The sequence below is a fragment of the Pseudomassariella vexata genome (genome assembly GCF_002105095.1).
Source record: "Pseudomassariella vexata strain CBS 129021 chromosome Unknown BCR38scaffold_3, whole genome shotgun sequence".
NCBI lineage: Eukaryota > Fungi > Ascomycota > Sordariomycetes > Amphisphaeriales > Pseudomassariaceae > Pseudomassariella > Pseudomassariella vexata.
In genome coordinates, this window is record NW_024467958.1 from 3,079,313 (window position 1) to 3,106,006 (window position 26,694).

At 50.4% G+C, this 26,694-nt stretch overlaps 8 protein-coding genes across 8 annotated transcripts; 6 read left to right on the plus strand and 2 right to left on the minus strand.

The window, feature by feature from the left end:
• Positions 1–8: 8 nt before the first annotated feature.
• BCR38DRAFT_425061 (Tubulin/FtsZ, GTPase domain-containing protein) lies at positions 9–2,183 on the minus strand. The gene is made up of 5 exons (XM_040859698.1): positions 1,973–2,183; positions 1,879–1,919; positions 1,432–1,781; positions 622–1,380; positions 9–561 (listed from the first exon to the last, which is right to left on the minus strand). Exons 1-5 carry the CDS (start codon positions 1,978–1,980, stop codon positions 334–336), a joined length of 1,386 nt encoding a protein of 461 aa, XP_040719299.1. The 5' UTR covers positions 1,981–2,183; the 3' UTR covers positions 9–333.
• A 1,413-nt stretch (positions 2,184–3,596) lies between these two features.
• On the plus strand, positions 3,597–5,682 carry BCR38DRAFT_455797 (uncharacterized protein; the record flags this gene model as incomplete). The annotated part of the gene is made up of 3 exons (XM_040861837.1): positions 3,597–3,760; positions 3,839–4,550; positions 5,611–5,682. 3 exons carry the CDS (start codon positions 3,597–3,599, stop codon positions 5,680–5,682), a joined length of 948 nt encoding a protein of 315 aa, XP_040719300.1.
• Positions 5,683–5,763: 81 nt separating this feature from the next.
• On the plus strand, positions 5,764–7,586 carry BCR38DRAFT_521932 (WD40-repeat-containing domain protein). The gene is made up of 2 exons (XM_040865209.1): positions 5,764–6,350; positions 6,411–7,586. The coding sequence occupies exons 1-2, from the start codon at positions 6,090–6,092 to the stop codon at positions 7,224–7,226; spliced, it is 1,077 nt and encodes a 358-aa protein (XP_040719301.1). The 5' UTR covers positions 5,764–6,089; the 3' UTR covers positions 7,227–7,586.
• A 636-nt stretch (positions 7,587–8,222) lies between these two features.
• Positions 8,223–10,055, plus strand: BCR38DRAFT_482491 (uncharacterized protein; the record flags this gene model as incomplete). Its single annotated transcript, XM_040863512.1, has 4 exons — positions 8,223–8,954; positions 9,028–9,143; positions 9,228–9,937; positions 10,015–10,055. The coding sequence occupies 4 exons, from the start codon at positions 8,223–8,225 to the stop codon at positions 10,053–10,055; spliced, it is 1,599 nt and encodes a 532-aa protein (XP_040719302.1).
• A 1,572-nt stretch (positions 10,056–11,627) lies between these two features.
• BCR38DRAFT_482492 (alpha/beta hydrolase fold-3 domain-containing protein) lies at positions 11,628–12,758 on the plus strand (the record flags this gene model as incomplete). Its single annotated transcript, XM_040863513.1, has 1 exon — positions 11,628–12,758. The coding sequence occupies one exon, from the start codon at positions 11,628–11,630 to the stop codon at positions 12,756–12,758; it is 1,131 nt and encodes a 376-aa protein (XP_040719303.1).
• Positions 12,759–13,402: 644 nt separating this feature from the next.
• Positions 13,403–14,289, minus strand: BCR38DRAFT_336007 (ribosomal protein S19e; the record flags this gene model as incomplete). Its single annotated transcript, XM_040855425.1, has 5 exons — positions 13,403–13,455; positions 13,511–13,702; positions 13,762–13,875; positions 13,963–14,026; positions 14,260–14,289. 5 exons carry the CDS (start codon positions 14,287–14,289, stop codon positions 13,403–13,405), a joined length of 453 nt encoding a protein of 150 aa, XP_040719304.1.
• Positions 14,290–16,743: 2,454 nt separating this feature from the next.
• On the plus strand, positions 16,744–17,731 carry BCR38DRAFT_425087 (uncharacterized protein). The gene is made up of 2 exons (XM_040859699.1): positions 16,744–17,042; positions 17,166–17,731. The coding sequence occupies exon 2, from the start codon at positions 17,168–17,170 to the stop codon at positions 17,435–17,437; it is 270 nt and encodes an 89-aa protein (XP_040719305.1). The 5' UTR covers positions 16,744–17,042; positions 17,166–17,167; the 3' UTR covers positions 17,438–17,731.
• Positions 17,732–22,407: 4,676 nt separating this feature from the next.
• BCR38DRAFT_482495 (uncharacterized protein) lies at positions 22,408–26,089 on the plus strand (the record flags this gene model as incomplete). The annotated part of the gene is made up of 4 exons (XM_040863514.1): positions 22,408–22,434; positions 22,486–22,633; positions 22,682–22,928; positions 22,984–26,089. The coding sequence occupies 4 exons, from the start codon at positions 22,408–22,410 to the stop codon at positions 26,087–26,089; spliced, it is 3,528 nt and encodes a 1,175-aa protein (XP_040719306.1).
• Between the last annotated feature and the right edge of the window lie 605 nt (positions 26,090–26,694).

The following is a 26,694-nucleotide window of genomic DNA, read 5'->3' on the forward strand; positions in this document are numbered from 1 at the left end:
AATATGGACGAAGTATTTAGGTTGATTCAGTTAGACCCTGCAAAATGGGGGCGCATGCAAAAAGGTGGTCAATGCGGTTAGGTATTTCTGGGCAGAGTGAGAGGGGCGGAAATAGAAGTTTACATCCAGCAACCAGGCTGGCCTGCAACGTTGGTTTCGTCAAAGTCGGGTGACCTATACCGTACTATGTGGTACATGCCGGCGTAACCTCACTAACCTAGCTGATATCGCGCCCTCCTTGACGCCAGAAACGCCCTATGTAGCCTCAAAAATGTAACTTTGCAGCTCAGCCCATCGCCTTGTAATAGTATCACTATCAAACAACCAAAGCTATTATCCCATTCTCTTGTCTGTCTCTGCAGATGTGGGCTTGTCCTCATCGGGGTTCAAGTAGTTTGCATCCTCCGCAGCCTCATACTCGGCAATCAGATCCGTGACCACTTCCCTCGCCTCGTCAAACTCGTTGAGATTCTCTGAAAATGGCGCCGTTTTCTTATAACCTTCCATGAAAGCATTGCGTTTTCGCATGCCGTCGTACTGCCGCACAATGCGCTTGAACAACTGTGAAACCCAAAGTCAGCGTGGCTCCTCGGCTTTGCAGATGGAAGAAGATATACTTACAGTCCCAATACTTGTGTGATTTGCGAGCATAAGACCACTGACCCGATGGCTCATGGGTACGTATGGGCTGCGCTTCGTCAGAGCAACTTGGATACTGGCTGGACCCCATGGGATGAAGGTGGCCAGTCTCCTTTCACGGATACGCAAGAGACTCTTGTGAACATCCGTGGGGTCTACCTCGCCTTGGATGACATTTAGGATGGAAATGTAGCAGCTCTTCTTGCCGGGTACCGTAGACACCATGCGATTCTTGGGCTGCAGCAGTCTTCTCATAACATCCAATACCGTAGTTTTCCGCACCGTCTTTGCCTGCTCGACCTGGTCTCCAGTAAAGGGGGTATAGGCCGTCATCAAGAAGTGACATCTTGGAGTTGGGATCAGCGAAGCCAGAATGCTGACGAGATCGTTGTGCATGTAGCCTGGGTATCGCAACGTTGTTGTGCTTGCCGACATGACGGTTGAAACAAGCTGGTTCGTCTGCTGGAATGAAGGTTCTTGGACGTGCAGCCGGTCCGCAGCAATGGATGACAATGCGCCGTTGTCGAGCACCACTACCGCATCGGCATTCTGAGTTAATCGTCGCATAGATAGCAAACTGTTGTATGGGTGGACCACGACGTCGCCGGAGTTTGTTGTGTCAGGGAATACCGAGTACGTTTGTATGATCTTCTTGGGGAATCTGTCGTTCATCCTTTCAAGCAGAAAGGAACCAAGACCCGAACCGGTTCCTCCTGCTATCGAATGCAGCAACATGAACCCCTGTCAAGACCGTCAGCCGCAAGGAGCAATAGTCGAGATAAGTCAACATACCTCTAGAGAGTCACTTCCATCTGCCTCTCGGTCAATCATCTCCATGATCTCCTCATGGACAGACTCGCCCGTCTGGTACCCATCACCCCAGTTGTTGCCGGCTCCTATGCCGCTCTTCCCTATGAAAAAATTCTCCGGGTTGTAGATATTTTTGTACGGGCCCGTCTGTATGCCATTGATGACTCTTGGCTCGAGATCTATCAGGACTGCTCTCGGGATATACCTCGTGTCGTCACTCTGGTAGTAGAAGACGTCCTTGCGATCACCGCCTTCTGTGGCAAGGTCCTCGAGGTTGCCATCTTGGTTGATGCCGTGCTCCTGGCACAGCTGCTGCCAGAACTGACTGCCAACTTCAACCTGTCAGCTTTTTCCCGGCCCATGAGACAGCCTCCTCAATTACGCATCGACGTTCGAAGTTGGTGTGTAGAGGTGGGGCGGAAGACTAACTGCTGTTGCCGCATTGGCCGGCTTGAATCGTGATGATTTCCCTATACGTCTGTCAGGGAAGTCTTTCGCCATATCTCTCTATTCTGCAGCCTACCTTGGCATTATGACGGCGGCTGTCGGGCCTTTGGGGGGTTCTAAGATCAACTCGAGGCCCGTCGGATACTCGATTCTCGAACGCGAATGTTTAATATTGATGCCTTTACGCGTAACGCGTTTGATTGAAACTGCCTGGCGGGGTCGACCCGTTTAATGCAATAATGTGTGCGAACCCTGCAAGAACTGTAGAAAGCAAGGATCAAACCGTGGAATGTTTGGCACACAATCAGCCGAGCCTCAACTCGTCTTTTAGTTTCCCTTGGAAATTCAATCCGTGAGGTTGACTCATGAAGTTGTGAAGCAAGTGGTTGGAGAAGTTGTAATAATCGGCCCTCTCATTAGGAGCTTATTCCCACATCTTCAACTGCCGACCAGACTCTGCCCAGCTCATTGGACCTCCAAGAGGACGAAATCAAGAACACAACTGAAAGCTTTCCATTAGACTGTTTTCAGGAAGTACAAGGTCCGCACCGCAGTTCCAAAATGTCGGGTCAACATCTAGAACAGTGTCAAAGCCTTTGATTTGACTCGTGGTACTCGTGTGTTTGTCAAGGGTATCCCACTGAGCTGGGCGTCGGAACTGCTGTCACATTGTGAACTGAAGTGTGGTTTCATTGGCCACAATCTGGTCTAGTTGCATACTTGCTAAACGCAGCACAAAAAAGACCCCATGGCTGTATGCGACAGCGAGCCTCAGCTGTCACATTAAACGCCATGATAATGTCTCATCACAGTGACGAGATGTGGACATGCGTCGGGAATCAGGAGCGGATTGATTAAATGGAACATGCCGAACTCGACGACATAGGCAGCCTGCCCGTCCACCCGTGCCCACCCCGTCGCTTCTCCCGATTGCTAATCTTGGAAAGACGGCGTCCATCAGGACCCTCGTTGCTCAACTAGCTTATTAGCCATCACCCACCCGTCTCACCGCAACCGATGTAAGTAATGTTTTCTTCGTCTCGTCAAAGTCTGTTCCGGGATCATGAACTTCAATACGATCTGATATGCGTATTCTTCCCGTCTCTCCTACGCGATAAACGCAAAGCTTCACACCTGCAAACTTGCCGTCCTCCACACCCACGCCAATCAAACTTTCGCCAGGATAGGGAATGCGCTAGCACTGCATCGGGTGCAAGTGCCTGTAATAACCAGTTCAGCTCGGAGCCAAGGTCATGCGCAAATCCGGGGCGCCGTCGTCCCAAAATGCGGCACCTTTCTTCAAGACCAATATCTGGGGAAGCAGCAGTACCAACGTCAGTACCTACGACGGCAGCAGTTCGAACATCGCATCAGGAAGGCGATCACGACCAGGAACTAGTTCAGGCGATCGCATCGACGAGGAGCCATTCCAGCCGCCGCAGTACCAACAGCCACCACTACAAGCGCACAATCAGCCGAGCATCCTGTTGAAAGAGCGCAAGGTCTCCCTCAGCCGCAAGCCGTCCTTCTCATCGCCCATTAAGAGCCGACGGCGAACCAGCTCGTCAAATGGAGGCGGGACCCAGTTCATGACTGACGCCACCGCTCCTCCTGCGCTTCCGGAATTTGCGCTCGCCGCCGCTGCGAAGCTGTCGAGGGAATCCGAAGGGTCGCCCGCATCCGTCGATTCGTTCTCCAAGATGCTCGGGCGCGTGGCGACGTCGAATGGCAAGGATGGCATCACACCACCCCTGCCCCAGGGTATTGGTCCGACGAGCCAGCCCAACGAGTTTTTGATCGTGTATCAGCACATTCAGGAGATTGCGAACAAGAGGATTTCGACGTTGGATTATCTGCGCAGGGCGTAAGTACATGTGGTCGCATTGCCGAACCAATATATCCGTAGGTGGATATGAAGTCGTTAACATGGATTCATTATCAGCCACGAAGGGCGTGTCTACTGGTTCAGCACGCTTCTTTTCGATAAGCCAGACGTGACGAAGATGCCATACTTTGATCCTCGAAAACTCGCTCGACGCGCAACGAATTATCTTCTGCTCGGCCTTTCCCTCCCCGCCGTGATCGATCTCAATTCATCCACACCTCTCGAGTTCCTCCGATCCCTGAACATCCTGCTCGGCGAGTTCGACTCCTTTCAACAAATCCATACCGAGAATGGCACGAATTCCAGCTCCCTATCCCGAGCCCGATTGCCCCAAATGTTTCGTCGAGCGCCCGGGGGCAAGGCACGGAGGACGTCGGGGGCAGACTTAGGATATCAGGACGGTGCCAGTGGGGCGATGGCCAGCAACTCGGTTGTTAACCAGACGCCAACAAACGTCATGACGTTTGGACTGGGGGGCGAGGGCAACGATCTACTGCCCGGTGAAGAGTACACACATCTCTTGACACCGAGTCTGCCGTTCGATCCGGATTTCTTCGAGACTTTCGCGACGCTCTGTGACGTCTTAATTGACTGCTACACAAGGCTACTGAGCCTGCTATCCAACCCGAAGGATTGCACGTCACCTGTGGCCGAGCTGTTCTCCAAGGCCGATTCGAAGGTGCGGAAGATCATTATCCAAGGGGTTGTGAAAGAGTTCGAGGACGCAAGCAGGGCAGGCTTGAAACAGGAAGTTGGCAGTGTTGGCAAGGTGGTTCTTGGCGGATTGATGTAAGAACGACCAAACTTGGGCATGATGGATGATATAGACTTTGGAGATACCTCGTGTTCTAGGCGACCAGTGATATTCGGGGTCGGCAATGCATTTTTGCGAAAGCTTCATATATATTCAAGAGCATTCGCACCAGGTCACATGGCCAAAAGAGTTGACTTATGCAATCATGATATAACGCTATAGAAGGACAAGGTCTAGTGTTTGGAATACCACGAACGCGTGCCGGGTGCTTACCCGATTTCGTAGTTGTAGAAATCAGTGCAGAAGCTTTAATGTTCATCAGATACCATAACGCATTTTGGTCATCATCGGGCTTACCCGTAGGTTCGCCTCAGTGCTTGACTCTATTGTTATATCATCACCTGAACTGCTCCCGCAAGGTCCCTCAGAGACCCCACCTCACAAACCTCCAGGCCAGACGAAGACAAGGGGAGGGGAACTTCCAGCGAAGTCCAGAGTGTGAAAGTGTCTTGTCTGACCTTTTGGGTCATGGACAAACCTCCCTCGCACCAAGAATAAGCCCCATCGAGTAAACCGAGCCACCAAAGCAGCGTCAGGTAATCGCATAACTATCCATCTCGACTAAGAAACTCCAACCCAGCCCTTCCCATCAAAGAGAGCCAAGCCACCATCCGCACTCCGCGGCCAACAGCCATCAACGAGCCACCACACCGTCACGGATCCCAGAACCGGAAAAGCAGCGCGGACTCATATCTTCGTCCGTGGGGTCTGCTGATTCAGCGCCAGGGCGGATAACTGTGGGTGGCTTGGAGATGTAACGACTGGAGGGGCAGAATGGAAGGAGATGACGGGCTGGGAGGAACGCAGTGCTTCTATGGCGGCGCGTTTCCGCGTGTTGCTTCGGAACGAAGCGTGTCCGGGGACTTTCTCCCAAAGCAAGAAGATCTGGAGACGACGGAAAATACGTTGTCTCTGTATGTAGCTTCGATAGCGATTTGTTGGGCGAGGGGGGTCTGTGAAGGGAAAAGCAAGGGAGAAGCGTGCGGATAAAATTTCTCGACGAGAATTTAAAGAGCTTGCAAGCTTGAGAGTGGATACCACTAGCGCAGGTCGGTGGCAGGGGTGGACCCAGATTTCCCAGCACTGAGGATTCATTGGCAGGCTGCACTGACTGCTCGCATCAGCCGAATTAATTCCGAACTTGTTTGAAAGCTGCCCAGTGACAAACATCCAAGGCTCCAGATTCAAAGAAAGTTCCATCGCGAAAAGGGAGCAGCAGGCCAGACACCCGACCGCGCTCAATCGGCCACTGTGATCGTGTTTCGACTCCAAACGTCAGGCGGAAAGTGCGCGACCGTGTACGGAAGGGCAGGCAGATCGTCTGCCATTTACGAGACTCGAAGTGCCATCCGAACCGCCATGTTGAGCTCGTGATTCGAGAGCAAAGCAGCAACTCCGTCGTTTGCATTCCCTCTACATATCGCATCGCCGAATTGTACCCCTCGCATCACGACCGAATCCTCCTTCCTTCCTCAACACCAGAATACCTTCATCATGTCTCTATTCGGGAGCGCAGCTTCCTCGGCAGCGACCAACTCAGCAAACACGGCAGGCGACCTCTCCAAGGATGTCACCGTCTCTGATCCACCCGAGGATACCGTCTCTGATCTAGCCTTCTCACCCACACAGGACTTTCTGGCTGTGTCAAGTTGGGACAAGAAGGTTCGGGTGTACGAAATCAACAGCCAAGGCCAGAGCCAAGGAAAGCTCCTCTACGAGCATGCTGCTCCGGTATTCAGCGTCGATTTCTCTGCAGTAAGTGACGGTCATATTGGTTGAACCTCGGTTCTTAGTTCAAAGCTAACGGGCTTTCAGGATGGCACGAAGTTGGTCTCAGCCGGTGCCGACAAGATGGCAAAACTGTGCGATCTCGCGACTGGCCAACAGCAACAAGTCGCGGCCCACGATAACGCGATTAAGTGCGCCAAGTTCTTCACTCCCCCCAATTCTAACGAAGCACTGCTGGTGACGGGATCATGGGACAAGACTGTCAAGTACTGGGACTTGAGACAAAGCACGCCTGTTGGAAGTGTCACCGTCCAGGAGCGGGTGTACTCGATGGACGTTTGCAAGAATCTCTTGGTCGTGGGCACGGCAGACAGATACATCAACGTCATCGGCCTCAACGAACCCTCCAAATTTTATAAGACGTTGCAGAGCCCGCTTAAGTGGCAGACACGAGTCGTAAGCTGCTTCACTGACGCTTCGGGCTTTGCCGTAGGAAGTATCGAGGGTCGCTGCGCCATCCAGTATGTCGAGGAGAAGGACGCCTCTCTGAATTTCTCGTTCAAGTGCCACCGAGATCCTCCCCAGGGCAACGTCACAAACGTCTACGCTGTGAATGACATAAGCTTCCACCCGCAGCACGGCACTTTCAGCACAGCCGGCTCGGACGGCACCTTCCACTTCTGGGACAAGGACGCCAAGCACCGTCTCAAGGGCTATCCGACAGTGGGCGGCAGCATCACGGCCACGACCTTCAACGCATCGGGCAACATCTTCGCCTATGCCGTTGGGTACGACTGGAGCAAGGGCCACCAGGGTAACAATCAGCAATATCCCAATAAAGTCATGCTGCACCCCATCCAGGGCGACGAATGCAAGCCTCGACCCAATGTCAAGAAGCGATAGGTGAAGCCTACACTGGGCGTCAAAGATGGCTTTAGCCAGGACAAAGGTGATGACAAGGGGAAGGATAATACGGCTCTGCCCACTAAAAGTAATGGCATGAAGTACTGAGACAGGATCATCACAATCAGTAGACGGTTGCTTCGGAAAGAAAAGTTCATGTCCCGAGGGGCAGGCAGTAATATTCTGTCAATTGGCTTAGGCATTTCGGGTTTCAGGGACGAGGCGTTTTGTGTGTGCTGAATGGGACTTGCGATGCGCGACGCAGACCGACAGAGAAGGGGGCTGATACCAATCAAGCTGATGCCATAAATACTTACATAGTTTAGAGTTCAAAAAATGAGAACCCAATGTTAGTGCTCCTTTCCGAGTGATATGTCAGGGTGCTTCTGGCTGTGTCGACTTAATACACCTGGGACTCCGCGAGCCATTCCGTTGATATACTCGTCGCCCACCCGGGGTTTTCCTTCTCTGGAAAACGCTCTCGAAGATTGAAAGGAGTTTCAAAATAATTTCAAGATCATCGTGTTATTTCAAACAGATGAGAACTGTGCTAATGCCACAGGGGGACGTCTAGTTTCCAGTGAGATGTTCTTGTATTTGATGTCATTTTCGATCTATTTATTAAAGATCTGGAATAATTCCGTGTGCGGAGTGCCTCCATAACGCATCATTTCATTAGATCCAGACTATCTGCCATTGGGGTATGATGTCTTTCCCCTGGAATAGCGGGCCGTCTTAGCGTGAACTCAACTGCTCGAAGTTAGTTGCGCTAGGATGGAGGCAATCTTCGAAGTGCCGCCAGGTCTATTACTAGATTAGTATAGTAAGTTTCAGGCTTGCTATGATAAGTGTACTAGCAGACCGAACTAGCTGGTGGCGGCGAACCTCAGCGTATTCATCTACATAAATACATCCAGCCTTCTACTGCTCCAACTCCTGTTTTGCTCACAACTTCAATACACAATCACAAAACTAGGGTGACCCATACCAGTCACAATGGAGCCTTTCAATATAACGGTTATGACGGTCGAGGACGGTGCCTTGGTATCAACCAGGAAAGGTATCCGGGTTAAGAAAGAAAAACACGGCAAACTCGCCTTTATTAACACTTCGACCAACAATATCTGCCCGCCCAGGACACCAATTGCCAAGTCCAAGATCACACAATCTTCCGATCTTATCGTTATGCCAATATCAGGTCCAAGACGGACAAGGCCCAAATCGCCGCGTGCGAAAGCAAACAAGACCAAGGACAACAGTTCCGGACCAGAGAAGGAACCAGAGGTGGATCGAATCTCTCGCATCATCAAACAACTTGCCCTGCCCCCAAGATTACTCCAACGACTCGAAACCCTACCCGCCTCGTCAAAATACCAGGTACCCGCTCACCTCTCCCCAGTGGGCCAGCGACATCTCCTCTGGTCCATGGTCATGTGTCCCGAGCTTAGCTACCCCCTGGACAAATATGGCATCATGACCCATAATCCCATGTTGGCCTCGGATCGGTCTGAGTGGATGACGGCATCTCATTTCATTCTGACCACGAATTTACTCCTGGGAGCTGCGTTTGAAGCCCGTCGGGAGGGGAAAAGAGAGTCGAGGGCGTTGAGGGAGTTGCATGCCAAGACGTATCGGTATGTTAGCCATCAGCTGAAGGAGCCGGGGGAAAGGAGCGATATTGAGTATGGTTTTCTGGTCATGTCTGTGGCTGGCTTGGCATTTACAGCAGTGAGAAATTCTAAGCCCCTCTTGTGTTCTTTTCGAAAGATCTGGTTGACAGCAGCTGATTGACGCGCTATAGAGCCTAGTCGGCAACGATGCTCAGTGGAAGATCCACGCCAAAGGCATGCAGGTTCTTATCAGTGCTAGCGGAGGATTGGGCAAGCTGGATCCCATCACACTCAACTGCGTGCGTGGGTAGGTCATAGTCCTACTCGCTGAATCATCTTCTTATGGTCCGTCGTTAAAATGTTTTGCGGCAAGTATCTGACCAATGTGCAGTGTCGACATTGATTGCGCAATTCCGGCAGGGGCACAGCCGCATATTCCCTTCTTCAGGAGGCATTACCCTTTCACCCACGTGCTACCTGCCGCTGAAATCGACGCGATGTTTTCGCGGCTCAGGACCCGACTTTCTGTTTGTAGCGTTGATCCAAACGTCATTGAAACTCTGATCTCGGTCTTCACCCTTAAGCAGAGTACCTACTACGCACGTACAGCAACTCCCGCCATCAAATTCGGCCCCGAGGAGTTGATGGAAGAAATCTGGTTCTTGAAGTTTCAACTCCAGTCATCCCCCAAACCACTGTTTAAGCAACCAAAAGACCAAAGCACGTCAGTTACAGAATCACTGGAGTCGGCGTTACGCATTGCAGCGCTGATGTACTTCGACAAAAGACTCCTAGACTCTCCGATTGGTTGGAGATATTACTCAAAGCTGCTTTATCTAATTGTCAAGCCTATGGAAACACTTCTGGATGCGGTCCACGCAGGAAATATGCGTAGGTTGCCCATAGACCAGGTCATTGCGTCTGCGCGGCCGTTTCTGCTGTGGATTTGCATGTTGGGACATCTATTTTCGGTACGGACTGGTGTGTATCCTTCTGGGGCGAGCTACCGGGATTTTGGAAGTTCTATTTATCGTCGGATGGTAAGGAAGTTGGTGGGGACCCAGCTGGAGAGTGCTGATGCGGGGGATTTAGCGTTGGCGGGTGAGCTGAGTTATATTGGCGGCCAGCGGATGGATATAAGGCGTGTTCTTCTGAGCATACTGCAAAATAAGTAATAGCAATGACTGCCGACACATGTCCCGGTGGCAAGGCGCGGTAATGTATGGGGCTAACTTGGTCCCTGGATACAGGCCTGGTATGTCTGACGGGCAATAAAATGGCAGAAAATATATCAGACAAACTAAGAAACGGCCTGTCAGATCTCATCAAACTCCAACGCCCGTATCAAGCATATCCGAATGTGTACCCTCCCGCCTGCAGTCCCAAAATCGAAGCCACCAGGCAAATTATGGTCAATTCACCGTCTGTCTTGGGCCATTCTTGACTGCGCAAACGACTGCACAAACGGTAAACGGTATATCGATCCTCACTCAATGTGGAAACTGAGTCCCGTGGCTGACGGGCTGACGTACGTGCAAGAGAGACGAGGCGGAGAGGCAATGCAGATGCGCATGATTCTGCTGAATTTTTGATTGGGGGACGAGATAGTGAGGATTGCGCTCGAGGTGGTGTACCCGAATTCACAGGAATCGGTTCCAGGGGTGGCCTCTACTGTGTTCTTAATCCCGGTTTGTTTGATCTAGGATACCTCTAGGTTAGCAATCTTAGAGCTGCCCATGCTATTAATGATAAAACATCCCAAGCGCGTCTTTTCCCCAAGACAGACTGCCGGAGGGGGCCCTTTTGGGATGTCCTTTACTCAAGGCCATACATATGAAACCATTAGATCTTGGTCCGGACGCTTCAGGATGGCCGAACTCGCCCCCAACCCCCAAACCCCCAGCCCGTTGAGCAACATTGCTTCAGATATGCCGGCTCAGGTAAGCTCATAGCGATCTTCCCGTCGTCCCTTCCTGGATGGGCACGGCGGGACAGCTCCATGACTACAAGGTCTCTGAGATAGACGGCATTTATACTCAGAACCTTTGGACGCCGCACCACCGGTGCCAGTTGCTCGATGGGTAGCGCTAATGATGCTGATCAGCAGACGGGTTTCTCTACTCACCGAGATAACCACTTGAACCTCGCCCATACTGAACGGGAACAATAAATAGCAAGGACTCGTGTGATGAATTAGCAACGTTGCATGTTCCTCATTCTGGGCACGACGTCAGCAGCTGTGAAGCCTCAGTGCATCCACTTCCCCTGGAAAGATCGTGCCCGGATATGAAACTCGTTACCATGCCGGATACTATGTACGAGACCGAGATATGATGTATTGGTCTCATGCCCCGGTCCCACGCGCATCGAGGAGTCAGCCATAGGGCCACTTCTGGTACAGAACGGTTCACTGCGAAGTGGTAAATAGATTGACCCAAGAGACAGTCTGCGATAGGCTGGGCCTGCTGATGGTGTGCACACTACTGGTTTTCATCAAATATGAACCCTTGGTATGGCTAAGGTATGTAATCATAAGTGCCGACCAGAAGCCCTTGGTAACCCGAGTCTGATCTGAGACTTGCAAGCGAACACTACCCCACTATCTTGACGATCTACCCCGCTTAACGACATAGCTGGGCTCAGCAAGATCCCGACATGCATCCTCCACCCGTCGGCACTATGATTGTAGCAGTAGAGCAATCATGTATCCGGGAGAAGCGTCTGCCAATATAGCTTCTCCGGGGCCTCTGGTCCAGTAGCCGAGCCACTCGAGGTACGCCTTCACATAACCATGGCTTCAACCTCCAGAAGACGACTGATCTCATACCAGCCATTGAGCTTCCTCTACAAGCTATTCCACATCTGCTCCGTCATTGCGAGAATTCCGTCATGGCTGCTGCAATATGCCCTTTTCCGGCCTCACCCAAAATGGACTCTCCGCCAGAGCCTCCTGGTCCGGATCCTTCACGAGCTGGTGTACATGGACAGTATGACGGAAACGGCACAACCGCTTTCTCTGCATCCCGGAAAAGAAAAGAACAGGTTCCTGGTGATAGAGCCAGCCTCGGCAGCCTTCTACAAAGGGCCACTGGAAGTTGAAGGCATACACCCCGCCGCTGTCGGCACAACCTGGTACCCACGCACCGACCTCCACCCGCGCGATCGCTACTCCATCACGTCCGTGATCCTCCACCTCCACGGCGGGGCTTTCATCCAAGGCGACGGGCGAACCTCGCAACTCTCTTTCCTGGCCTCCACGCTACTCGTTCATGCCGACGTGTCCTGCATCTTCGCCCCGCAGTACCGGCTTTCCTGCCGTCCGGGAAGCCACCCGTTTCCCGCTGCGCTCCAGGATGCGCTGACGAGCTACCTGTATTTGATCCACGACCTCGGCATTCCCGCGTCCCACATCACCCTGTCCGGCGACAGCGCAGGTGGTAACCTCGCCATCGCCCTCGTGCGCTATCTCACTTTCTTCGGCGCCGAACTGTCTATTCCTCTCCCCGACAACGTGGTCCTCCTCTCCCCCTGGGTCTCCCTCGTAAACAGCCTCGCTTCCGATGCCCGACAACAGCTCAACCCCCACTTCAAAACCGATATCCTGCCCCCTTCTTTCGTCCGCTGGGGCGCCGAGGCCTATTCCCGCCTCGTCCCGGCTTCGGATCCGTATATTTCCTCGCTAGGCCACCCCTTCGCTACTTCTGTGCCTATCTTCGTCAACTTCGGTTCTGCAGAATTGCTGCAGGTTGATGGCAAGCGCTGGGTCGAGGAGATGAGGGGCGTGCAGGGGGGTGAGGTAGTGATTGAGTATGAGGAGGCCGCGCCTCATGATACTTTGCTAGTGGGGGATATGATAGACTGGAAGCACAGCGCTGAAGGGGTGGCTGCCAAGATTGGGGTGTTTATTCGGGTTGCAAGATAGCTCCATCGTTAGTTAGCTTAAGTTCCGTATCTTATTCACCTGACGAAGCATTACGGGGGAAGTAAATCATGGGGAAAAGGTATCAGCATTAATTCAACATAAATCGCAGGCGGGCGTCTGTACAAATTTGGGGACTACAGGGCAACCATTTCGTTTCATGAATAATTGAGTGAGTTGGGAGGGAGGGGGGTGTGGTTGGTGGCTTCAGGAGGCTTTGATTAGAGAGAAGAGCGCGAACGCATAAACCAGCAACGAGAATACGGACAGCAATATCACACAATGTGCTTCAAGGACGGCAATATTTCTCAAAGGGTATCCAGGCTGCATGAGCCGTCATTTAATACAGTCAAGTTGTAGCTCTTGCCACCTCTCCGATCAAAATACTGCGTTTTTCGCTCATCCCGCGGCGGGGGAAGAGGTGATTGCGTCAGACAGCTTGGGGAGCTACCCATGACGGATAGCAAAGGAGGCTTACGTGCGTTGACCATAGCCCATCGAGCACCAAGAAAAACAGTCGTGATGTGTTGATGCAGCTGCCATTGATGCTATCGCAATCTCATTATCATGTCGGTGTTGTTCGTCATGCGGGGGATGCACATCTAGCTAGTGCAGTGCGTTTCAGTCCGGACCACGGGAGGACAAATTTATTCCTCGTCGGACTCCTCCTCGTCAGCCTCAGCGACAGTCTGAGCGATACCTATAACAGCAGAGTTAGCAATTAACAAACATGTGGTGTGAAGGGGAAAACATACGGTCAAGATCACGCTGTCCCTGCTGAGTAATGCGGCGTCCACCCTTCTCCTCATCCTGCTCGAGGATCTGCAGCTTCTCGAGAGCCTGCATGGCCTTGCGGTTCACGCTGCCGCTGGCATCGACGTGGTGCGAGGGGCGGACACCGCGGTTCTTGGCGGAACCGTACATCTTGGAGACGCGGCCAACACCGACTGCGAAGAATGTTAGAGCTCGCGGGGATTTCAAGGTCGTGAAACGGGATAGTATTTACCAGTCTTGCGGAGGTAGACCTGGCGGGCGACCGAGGCGCAGCGGGTGTAGAACCAGTCTGGGTCGGATGGGGGAAGCTCGTTGCCGTGGCCAGTCTTGACGGTATCGACCCAACCTAACCATCAAACGCCATGTCAGCCAACCTTTGCTGCAAATAATTTTGCACCGAGGCAAGGGTTTAGGGGAAGGAAATTTTATTTACCAGGGACAGGCAGCTTGCCCTGACGCTTCAAGAATGCGGCGTACGCATTAATGAAGAGACGCGCCTGCAATCATTTGACACCCCATTAGCATGGATTCCGTTATCAGAAGCCTTGCGGCCCCCTCACACTGCTGCCTCTCATGGTATCGTCGTCTCGAAGACTGAGGAATGCACAATCATTTCGAGCGAACTGTTGAACGGCCGTAGTTGCTGCTTGTTGCAGTTGCGATTCCAAATTGCGGATCGAGAGCTTTGCGCGCAGCAGGACCCTCAGAGGGCGGAGAAGTGTATACTCACGTCGACGTCACGAACTCCAACTCCAGTCATCTTGGCGGTTTTTGTCGGTAAGGCGGTAAGAGATGGGATTTGAAGTTGTTCGTGGGAAAGATGACCCTTTGATTAGTTGGTTGCTCGCAAGAAGATGGCTTAGATTGTCGAAAAGTTCGCAAAGTAGCGCTTGCCTTTTTCGAAATTGTTTTTTTGTGCGGCTGGCTTGTGCGTCTGATATGTCACATGATTCGTCCAGAAAACCCTGGTAGTAGGCCCCACACATGAAGTGGGGCCTGCCCGTGCTCTCGCTTGGAATCTCCGTACTAGTGAACTGCAACTGCAACTTCATGTGCTACAGCTACGGCATATCATGCATCCAATCCCATCCCCATTGGATGCCATCGCAAGCAACTTTTATTGCTACAAGCCTTTCGTCATCCGGGACTTTCCGATGCTGCTTGCCCTTCTGCGACAGTTTGTACCCCTCCGTGAATGACACGCACCACAAGCCAGCATGGACTACGCCGCATATTTCTCGGGCCGGCTTTCAAGTTATCGATATTCTGTGGGATCGCACTGGTACTGGCATGCCGGCTACATAAGAAGCTGAAGTAGGGAAGTACAGGTAGGGGTGTCCAAGCCGCACAAGGCTTGAAAGTATCTCAGGTGTACCTCACCATGACCTCAGGCCACCAATTCCACAAATACTATATAAAACTATTACAGTTGTCTATTATTCTTATATGACGTGTTAATTATACATTTTATAATTACTAAATATAATATATATTGACGACGAGCACTGTATGCTCGCAGCTTTTTAAGTGAAGATAGTGGAGACGGACAGCAAGGTCCTTAACAAGATCAGCTGTCCGGGAAGGTAACAGAAACAAAAATCAAGAGCCTTGTCCCCCTGATCAGATCAACAAAGGTACCTCAGCAGGTACTAACAATCGACTGGACCTCAACACGTTCTTGAGAACAGAACCACCTCAACAGGGAAAGAAAAAAAATAAGACCTCAGCAGGTCATCAAACAATTAGCGACTCAACAGACAAAAGGTATGCACATTCAATTCTTTTCTGCTTGTCGTCTCTTGCTCTTCTTGCAAGACTTCTAGATATCTACCTAAATTATCCAGGCCTTTTATATATCCATGAACAGTACACTTATTGCATAAATCATCCGAAAAACAAGGCCCGACAACCCTCTATATATGTATATCTTTAGGGAATAAACTAACCGCATTGACCACCTTTTTGCATGCACCCCCATTTTGCAGGGTCTAATTGAATCAGCCTAAATACTTCGTCCATATTATTTATATACAGAACATACTTAATTTAAGTGTCCGAAGACTTAGATATATTCTTTCGAGCCCTCTTTTCAGGAGGGACCCTTCCTTCGAGAAAAGTATCAATTTCTAACTGCTTATCCGGTAAAATAGGCCGTATTCGCTTATTTCTGTCACGGTCTATGACCGGTATTACCCTTGACCCTTACAATTTCGCTTGTCCTGGGCTGTTCGGATCGCTGATAAGTTAACGAATACTTTATTCGGGTCTGGCTCGACGGGCTGGCGTATATCTGGAGCGTATTTATCGAGTTCTTTATACCGTTGCTCGTTTTCGATACGTAATTTGGCATTCTCGGCGGCCTGGAGTGTAAGGGCCTTGCCCGCCTTGCCTACTCGGGTACGAATCTTACGAGATACCCCGCCCTCGGCTTTCTCTATCGACTGTAGTTGGCTAGATAGTTGCTGCGCTTTCTGAGGAGTAAAAGCAACTAAAGGTGGTGATATATGAGGCGGAGGATCTGGTGTATGAGGCTCCGGAGGATCACAAGATACGTCGACTGGTCCTTCGGAGCCTAGGGGCCATATACCAGTCTTCCGCCAGCCAGAAAGTCTCGGATCTTGGTCGAATCGGACGCTCTAACTCGGCTAGCATCTACGACGCGCCAAATTTTGGTACGTATCTGTGGATGGCGGCTAACGAAGTGATCCACCCAGTGTTGGCCGAGTGTATTGTTATCCCCTTGAGCAAGGAGGATTTCGGCAGCGAAGTCGGCCACATAACGCTTGCTAGGAGCCCGTCCACACATTTCTTCGTGTAGGATCCAGTTCACGATAACCTCCTCTTGCTCTGGAGTCAACTTTTGTTGCCTGGAGGCTGCGTCACGATGCGAATTACCGTGACGAATACGGTAGGACAGTGCAGTCCCCTTGATACCGTACCGATTCGCTGCTACGGCCTGGGAAGAGCTCTGACGGACAAGCTCTTTAGCGCGTTCGATTCGCTGCTCAAAATCGTCCAGACTATTCTCCACTGGATTAGCCATTTTGTACGTAGATAGGGAGCAATTGCGAGGTAAATTGAGAGACGTCGTGTTGTTGAGGCGTAGAAATTCCCTGCAAAATGGGGGTGCATGCAAAAAGGTGGTCAATGCGGTTAGTAGATATGTCGATGGATCGATGATCCTGCCCTGCGTCGCAGCTTAATCGACAGTTGTGCCTGAATGCGAGTCCAGCCGTGGAGTTGAATTTGGTAACAATCCCCTATGTTTGACGTCAGACCAGGCTGCCCCTCCAAGTGACGTCAATCCAAATGCAGTCCGGACAGAACGCTCCAGCAAGCCGCCCTCGACTTTCGGATTAAAGCATTTGAACACTTCGTGGCATCTTAAATGACCTTGTTGTAGGTTTTTCAGTCTCAAACTCACTTTTCACAACACGAAGGACAACAACTGGCATCTACGATAAAATCAAAATCACACACTCAAGTTCATTACCTCAACCTTCACACGGACCAGTAAGACACCCCTCCAACCTCGCCTTTTGCGCCTGTCTACGTTCTACTCTTCAAGGAACTTTTCGATAGCATTGTCCTTCCTCATGTTGTTGACTAGTTCACAAGCTAACATCCCTTCGCCAGAAATGACTCAATCCAAGGCCGACAAGATCGAGGAGGTCCGCTCCAACCTCCCCCTCCCCGAGCAACCCCCCGTTGCCTCGGACTGGCAATCCGCCGACGCCAGCAAGGTCAACGTTGGATCCGGCCGCGACGTCACAAGCGATGTCTCTACGGGCGCTGGTGCGTCTTCGGGTCTCCAGGAGCCCGCTTCTGTCAAGGATGCCGATCTGAGTGGTGTTGGTCGTCAGGGAAAGGATGACCTGGAGGGTCCGCCGAAGGATGCTGCGAAATAAGGGAACTTACGTTTCACGGCTGGGGAGACATTGATATGACAATGGCGTTGGATTAGAACCAAGGAATTGGTTGTAATCATCATAGGTCATATAAATTGCATTAAAAGCATGCCTGGCATGCGGCTCGCCAGTATAGCTAAATTCGAGGATGTGAGATAATCGGATGAACTGCCCAGACAACTCACCCATACACATTCAACCTTAATAAATGTTGCACTATTTTCCGCAGAGAAATTGTGTTCTCTCACAATCCGCCTGTATAAGTATTCATGCGTATCGAATGGATGACGTGCTGACCACTGATATTCCCAGAGGCGTGCGTGTCTGCAGTTTCAACGCAATAAACCACGAACGTCCCAAAGTAGTTTAAAATCAAGACGCATCCTATTCTTGATAGAATGCAAGATATCCAAAGCTCGTGACATCAAAATTTCGTCTAAGCATGCTGGGTCAACGGTCAAATATTTTCATTATGGACAGGTACAGCACATGTCTCGAATCGAAGACTGGATGCCGTCCGTTTTGCTGCTGATGTAACAGGTCAAACAATGGAAAATTTGGTCGTCATACCCTAGTGGAATTACTTCTTATCTATACATTACGAAATTCTTCTTGCAACTTGCAATGTACTTTGTGTCATCATGAACAGAGCGGGAGCCAGTTGGTTATTCTTCTATTCCACTCGGAACATTTTATTTTTGACAGAAACTATACCAAAGAGCTTTTGAGCCTCTCGCTACGAAGGCGTTATATATATTAAGGCTAAAACATGCCATGTTATTCACTTACACAGAGTCCTTCTTCTATTGTTCCAAGTTCCAACCTGCAATTCGCCTAATCATCAGGAATATACGATCCCGAAGGATCCTGGAATAATACTAGATTGTTCATAGTGGAAGACAGTATCCACAACGAAAGGACATACACGGAATGCATACTCTGGGTTGGGTAACATTGGCCTTGAGAATCTGGAGCAGGACATATTACATCAATCTTCAACAACGGTCGGATAAACCAACTAACCAACCATCCCCGCTAATACGCAAAATAACCGTATATTTAGATAAGTATTAAACTAATCTACGTTACTTATGATTAGTTCTTCTAGGGTTGATTATTTGTAACAGTAGATGCTGTATAAGGGGAGGCCAGGCACAATCGTCAATTCCCAACGCCAGTAGCAATTAGATACAAAGAAGAAAACTTGCCCCTCCAAGTTTTTTTGGTGCCTTGAGCACTATTTGAGGGTCCCAGAAGGTTTCGTTGAAACGCCGTCGGATCGTCATGATTTTGCCCGCTTATCCAGGCGGGCCCGATCGCGACCTTCCAGCCCATTCTAATTCTAGCTTGTGACATTATTACTGCTAAGAAATGAAGCGATCGTTAACCTCGGCGGCGCTAACCCCTAGAAACCTCTTAGCGGAGCTAAAGCTTCCTCTGTAGCCTCGTCCGGTTGATATAGCCACTTATTCTCTATAGACGGATCAACCGTCAGAGCCCTAAGCAGAGTATCTAACTAGCCTATGAAGCCGAATCTATACTAATTTCGTAGTATCTAGTATATGTCTATAATACTAACGTTAAGGCCTAGCCGCTATAAAGCAACTATTCTACCGGTAGATAAAATAACCGCTTGTTGGAAAAGACGGTAGTGACCTCCATGGTTAACAGGTCCGGCAGGAGGTTGTTGCTGCGGTTAAGATGGAAGGGCACGACGCAGTTAAAACGGGAAGACTCTGACTTCGCTTTAAAAAGGTAATTTTTCGTAGAACTCCTTCTAAGCTAACTAATTCACAATTTAGTGATGGCTTCTAGTTAATTGGACCTCAGTGCCCCAACCGGCACTATATCACTTCCACACTGCTTATGCTGCCTGTTACGAACCGTTGGTTCCTAACCCACTAAACTGTCAGAGAACAGAATGCCATAGGCACCAGTGGGTGTCAGGACACTGAACGCAGGACACCGGTGGGCCGCCGGAGGGGTGTTTCGGACAAAAGACTCCCGAGTCATGATTACAATCTATGTGAAGCTTTGGGATGACGAGAGTCAAGATCCTTGGCATCGCCGACCCTGCTGTTATGCCGGGTCCAAGCGGCGGCCTAGCTATCTATATAAGGACCATCTCGAAGTAGGATAGGGAAGGAGTTGTCAGGCCACAAGTGTCATCCGAGGCGGGCCGGCTTCCACCAGGTAGGAAGCCGTTTGTGGCGGCTAGAGAGCCGCTTGTGGCGAATGAGAGCCGTTGAAGCCGTTTGCAACGGATAGGGAATCGCTTGGTTGCAGATAAGGAGCCGCTGTCCAAGATATTGGCCGAAGTCGGAGGAACACAGACATACGGAAGCAAACATCCAGAATCCAAGAGAGAACCTCGGCTGGCTATAAGTAAGGAGTCGAGACGGAGGAAGATAGAGAGGGCAGAGATCAATGCATCACCGTGGGCACCCCTACCTGAGACCGCCAGTGACCACCCGGTATTACGTAGGAGGGACGCCCGTTACTCCCCATCACTCTGTACTATTGCCTTCGGCCTAGCTGTACCCTGACAACCCACTAAACCAACCAGGCCCGATGGCAGGCCGCAGGAACCCCGACACGGGAAGGAAGAACTATTACCAGAAAGACAGGAACGGTCACGTGACCTGGATCACCACCAGATCAGTGAGCCAGGCGTGAGCCGCGAGTGAGCCATAAGTTGGGCTCACCAAAGGATCACCAATGGATCACCTTCTGAGCTGTGAGCCGGAAGTGATCCAAGGAATCAGTGAAGGAGAGGTTGGCTATATAAGGGACAGGACTCCCAGGCATTTCATAGATAGACAGTCTCTACTTCAGTGATCAATCTAAGCATCAATCTAACCCATTGGTGAGGCAAACTGCCTTGACGACTCTATTCCCAGTTACCCTACTTGAATACTTCAGTTACCCCAAAGCACTATACTCCATACGTCAGACCCCGATATTATTGCTAAAGGACTCCGCAGCAGGACTTACTTACTAGCACAAACCCTTACAGACTCTTTAGTGGTTTACGCAGCTAGACTATTAGAGGTTTCGTTACACTGCCTTAGTTTCTGATATCGTTTATATTCAGCTAATATCGCCTATATTATAAGCAAATCCAGTGCTATTAACAAAAGCTAGGTAATTTAGCCGGCGATTATACTAAAAGCTAATAAGGTTACGTATATCCGTACTTATCTTGTAGTTACTAGGCTAGGGGTCCCGTCGATTAATGTAGCGTTTATATACTTACCGCATTTTATCGTTATTCTAGCTACAGGCCTAAGCCTACGATAAGATAAACCCATAAAGCTTAGAGGATGTGTAACCCCGGAAGCACTAAAAAGGTACTATTAGGGCTCCGGGGGTACTAGAGTAACCTTAGGCGAGTGCTAGTAAGGACATCCAACGCTGCTAAAATACTTAAAATAGCCGGTTGGGATCGGGTTGTTCGTGCATGACAACAACCCAACCTACCCGGTTGGCCTGGTTTGGTTTATCCGATTATTGATCTTCAAGGACTTGATTACTGGTACGAGTAGAGTGCTGACATTAAATCTTTCAACTCTACATCTCTGGCACTAGACTGCAAGAGCAGATGATATAAAGTAAGAGATCATGTCCTATAATATGGCACTCTTCCGCGCTTTCTTTTCTGGGGTAATTTGTTCCCGGTGCATCGAAGGTCAAGGGCACACCAGTTTACAATGAGATCTGCAAAGATGGGCCCTAGAGCCAACAACTGGAGCATATTGACCCATACAATGTATAAAGGGCTGTCACTTTATACCCGTAAGGAAACGAGGGCATCAAGGAGCAACAGCTAAATATATATAACTTCATGAAGTAAGGTCATAGGCTACTGGCTGCTGTCAGCCGGTTGTCTCAGAGCCCTATGGCTACGATGTTTTGACTTCTAGAAGGCCCAGGATGTCTTGTTATATCGGTCAAATAGAAGACTAGTGATATTCGATGCCACTGCAAAATCGACACATGTCTGAGTTAAATGAAAATGAACTGAATGTCTTCATCAATAGGCACATAGATGATTGTACATCAAAGAATATTCTCGATAGATCAGTATATTGCTCAAAGGTAACTGGACAGTATACGTGAGGCGCATATACCTCCCTGTACCTGTAGGCCTATCATTGCACGAAAGAAAACATCGTGGCTTGGACACTTTGACCGCCACCTGTTTATTCCGCTACCTGGGGCAGTCACGTTTCTCACCACTCAGTTGTTTATTCCGCCCCAAAATTTAGTTGTGCATCAGAGAGGAAGGCGCAGTTGAATTGCTACTGCCAAATTTGGTCCCTAAGGCATCGGACTAGGACTTCCTCGAGCGAAGCGCAACTGATACCTTGCAAAAGTTCCCCTCCTGCCCAAATGATTCTTCTCCTGCCTCATCCCCAAATTCCGAATTTCATAATACCCACCGGCAAGCACCAGCATTGAAGGCCTTCGCAGTCATCTGAATGGCTCTGATCCAGCTCTCTGCAGGGCTCTCTTTATTGGCATTCGATCTCGACGTCACCACGTTACTCCTAAGTAAGCTTGACTACGCTTTTCTCCCCAGCCATCCTGCAAAGGCTGACTTGATTCTTCAGCCAAGACGGCATTCTTCAGCTCTGGTTCACTAACTCGATTCGAGCACAGAAAAAACGAACTCGGGCAGATAGACCAGATAGCGTGATAACAGCCGCGTTAGAAGACGGAGCTTCGGCGGCCAATCTCAATCGCCGCCAGCACTATTCCTTTGTTCAGGTACAAAGGGACACACTCCAATCGCAACTCAATTTTGACTTCCGCCGAATACTCTGCCGAACACTTTGCCTAATACTTTCACCTAATACTTCCACCTAACTTCTGTGCTTTCTTCAATGAGAACTCATTCTCTCCCTCTCTTGCTTCTACCTTACCACAAATAAGGAATCAAGGAACACCAAGCGAAAGCTTTCGTCACCATGGCGACCATACTCGATGCCATGATGGTAATACACTTCCTGGCCAAATCCACCGACTTTGACTAACATCATTAACAGGATGATCTTGGCGATGGTCGGATGGAAGATCTTGCCAGAGATAACCGAAGAGACCGACATTTCGACCCGATCCTCAAGTCAACCACAAAGTCAGTCGCATCAAATGGCGGTCCCAAAACCGAGAACTTGGGGGCTCAAATGTGGCAAAGTAAGTTGCGACGCTCGTTGACCTTGGATGACACTAATCATGCTACAGATGCCGTGGCCGAGAATTTATTCCACGACGATGATGCCTTGGGCGTTCAAGGACTCGACAGCATCGCTGACGGTAATCTGCACCGTCTGAGACGTGAACAAAGTGGTCCAGCCCGAGGAGGGTTTGGAGCTGGTAGCAGCCGCGGCGGTTTCCACGGATCCGGCTCCCTGCCTGGATTTGGACGCGGAAGGGGCGAGTTACGGCACCAAATTGACCGTATGTTAAAGAATACAGTCTATGATCCGGCGTAAGTATCAAGTATAATTCAGTTCTATCTATGCCATCTCGCTAAATACGCTCAGTAATCCCAATGCCGGCCGCGGTCGTGCTCCTCGACTTTGCCCAAACTCAGAACGGAGCAATGAGCCGTCATTCGGAGTCACCAGCCTTGGCGGGCTACCGCCACCTGGGGCAATGGTAAAGCGATGGAAACCTGGCAGAGGCGTCTCAAATAATGCTGCTGGTCACTCAACTCCTACTGGAGTTGGACGCGGTCCGCCTTTTCCACTGCCGGCCCGGCCTACTACTCCCCGATTGTCCAGCATCGGTCGAGGAACACCAGGACTGCAAAAATCTCGTCACGCACCTCCGACTACAAATCCTGTCAGAACTGCACCTACCTCAAGACGTGAGACTTCTATGGCAAGCACGACCTCCATGCTATCGCAGAAACGTCAGAATGGTGCTTTTTCAGTGCGCCAGGCTGCGGTTACCGAGCCTGGCCGGGCAGCTGTGGTGTCACCTCGTCTACGAGAACCCTCAGAAGCTCCCACTGTTAGTCTATCTGACCTTCAATGTCCATCTACACCTGCTCCCATAACGCCTCCTATCTCTACAGCGACGGGTCAAAACACCAATGACCTGCCTCAGAGGCAGTCATCCCCAGCAGCTTCGTCCTCAAGTGAAATAGACAAGGTAGCGCAAAAGCTTTCTGCGTTATCTCACTCGCGAACTAGTTCCCTAGCTCCAGAATTTGCTGTTACAAATCAAGTAGCAGTAGAATTTCCACATGACTTGCGACCTACTTCGTGTATCCCCCAGCGGGCTCCAGCAAGTCGCGAAGTACCAGTCAAGTCGCCTGCAGCTTCAACTGTGCCCACTACTGCATCTTCGCCTCGACTGTGCATTGCTGCAACCATTGCTTCAACATCTATGGAAAGGCAGCAAAGCACCGACGCTGGAGCTATACTACAGAAGCCGCAAGTACTCTCCGCAGCCCCAACTCAAATCACTGCAACCCAGGGAGGCTGTACGGCCCCTTCGATTTCACCAAGCATACACATGTCTACCGAAGCTCGGTCGTCCTGCAATCAGAGCAAGGAGAACCCCACCAAAGCTTCCACGCCCGTGAAAGCTGAGTCACCTGCTGGGGCTTCTCCAGTCACCGAAAGTGCTAACGCGGCCCAACAACTCAGAATTCACTACGAAAGCGATGTTGGGATGGCTCGGATGACTGCTGATGGACCGGATTGGCCTATCTTTCACTTATCTCTATACGATCTTCCCGGCAAGGACGTCGTTATCATGAGGCTTAGGCGCGATGAAATGATCATGCAAGAAGATGTTCGCTCTATCATCCAACCAATGTGGTTGCAAGGAAGCTGCCTAGCTTTTCGCAGAAGTGACGGACCAGACACCTGTAACATGAGAATCTCTAATCTTCAATTCGATAGTATCTCCGCCGTCAATCGATTTAAGAACGAGGTACTTCGTCAGCAGGAACGCCTCAAGGAGTCAAAGGAGCCGTTATTCCAGGCAGTATCGTCTTCGCCAACCGCGGCGAAGAGTGTTCCCCTTCCCCTGCCTCAAACAAGTTCGACTGCTCCTGTATATTCTGCCAATAAAAAGGCGAAATCTCCAGTTGAAGTACCGCCGGCGTCGATAACTCTGTCTCTTGAGGATAAGACTCGGGTGGCTGCTGCTGGGTCAATCGCATCCGAGGTTGTTGAGAATGAGGCAATTGTTCCTGGGGTAACTTCTGCTGAACCCGCCGCGCCTAAGTCAAATAAGTATCAGGCAACAGAGACTAGCAAAGAATCACCAGATCAGGATCTCCTAGTTGAAACTGGAGAGCCATCGACCTCAACTAGTGAAACTATTTCCGTTATGTTTACTCCAGCTCCTCAGGCAGTCAATCTCTCGCAGTCGGCGCAAGGAGGTGGCGCAATATTCAATCACGCCAGGACGAAGCTTGCATACTCTCCGGACAATTTGATCAGCCTCGGTGCTTCGGATTCCGACACTGAGCCCGAAATTTTGGTACCAAGTCGCAGTCAATATGCCGATGATCTTTGGGACTTCGATAATTCAGTTACTCCTGTCAGCGAAGCTACACCGAAGGAAGACCCTGTTACTATCACAAACGCAGTAGGCAACGCTACCAAGCCTGATGACCTTATCCAGCTTGAAGACGAAGCCGACAACATAAAACCTACTGATGCGGTGAGAGCAACACCTACAAGCGCCAGTCGTGTCCTTGACCTGGACGTTATTGGATCTGTTCCCGTTGGCATCGACTTGTCGCAAAGTTCTATGATCATTCTGTCCAAGCTTTCTCCTGAAGACTACGCCCTCATGCTTATTGCAGTAAAGAACCTGATGGCTATATTCAAGGGCGCCGTTGTGCCGGTCAACACGAATAGGGACCGGGCACAGAGAGAAGTACTTCTACAGATCAGTGCATATCACTTCCTGCGGGATGATGCCTTCAAGATTCTCAGCGATGAAGACCAGGAAAGCATCGTTGCGGTTGTATATGCTAACTTGTGCCAACTGTGGACTCACGGGAATGTGAGCTACACTTGCGAGCAGCTCTTCCGTCTGAGAAAGTACACTGGCCCGCGCCCCAAGGAGATGGATGAGCTGGCAGAGCTCGTATCCCTAGCAAGACAAATCAATGGCCCAGCTTTGCCTGAACTAAAGCCTGCACTGACTCCCACGTTGAACCCTCGTATATCCAAAGAAGCTGACCAAAAGGCCACCTTTTGGTCAGCGTCGAAGGGCGGATGGGTGAACGGATCACCTATCACCCCCTCCTCCGACAGCATGCAGGGCTCGCCGCCGAAGATATCTGAGAAAAAGCCGCCCCTTTCAGAGGAGGTGAAGATGATCAGTGATTCTGCTGGTCATGTATCTGTTGGTTCTCCTGTCAGCCGCCAACTGAAAAGAGAGTTGCCAATGCTGATTCTACAGAAGCGAGATGCCGAGAAAGAACCAACCTCGGCACCATCTGAGAAGAAATACCAAAACAGGGCTACATTTGAGACCACCGAAGAAACGGAAGATGTCATCAAAACGGAGGGGCCAACCTTCATTCTTGAGGACCACACCAACCCAATTGCGTCGCACCTCCAAGGAATCTGCCACAGCCTTGGCGACAAAGGACTTCAAGGGTCGCGACATGCCTAGATCTTCCCCTGCCCGGCATCTTGCTATCATTGCCTCGGAACCATCTAGAGCGAAGTGAAGCGGAGTCAGGTTATGACTTCGTTACTTCGTCTTAGTCCCCTATATACAATCATACAAAACAGTTGCCGGTTGTATGTCGACTCAGCGATTACATTTTTTCTTTCATCCTTTCCCGCGTTGTGACGCAGCAAAATATCCAGAGGCCACAAAAGCACAACACCTTGTATGATTCATGATTTCCGAAACGTGAACTCTGGACGGAGATACTGTCTGGTAGCGACGTAAGTCCTTATCCTCACTATCACATTTTGCTGTCTAGTTCTCGCGCAGACAGCTTAGGAGTTAAAGCTAAGTCACTAACGGAATTAAAGGTACAGAAATCGCCCTACTACACGACGCATTGTCTTGTTTGGTTGTTTCCTCAATCCCAAAATTCCTCGGCCATCCACCCTTCTCCCACAAGCAACCTTTGGGAGCTCGCTCAGATCAGCTGTTCGACACCCAGGACTAAATTGTCTTGACAAATTTTCTCTTCTTCCCGGTAGATACTTCGCGCGAACTGAGAGGGCGATGTGGGTATCTCCTCAGACCTCCACTAATCATTC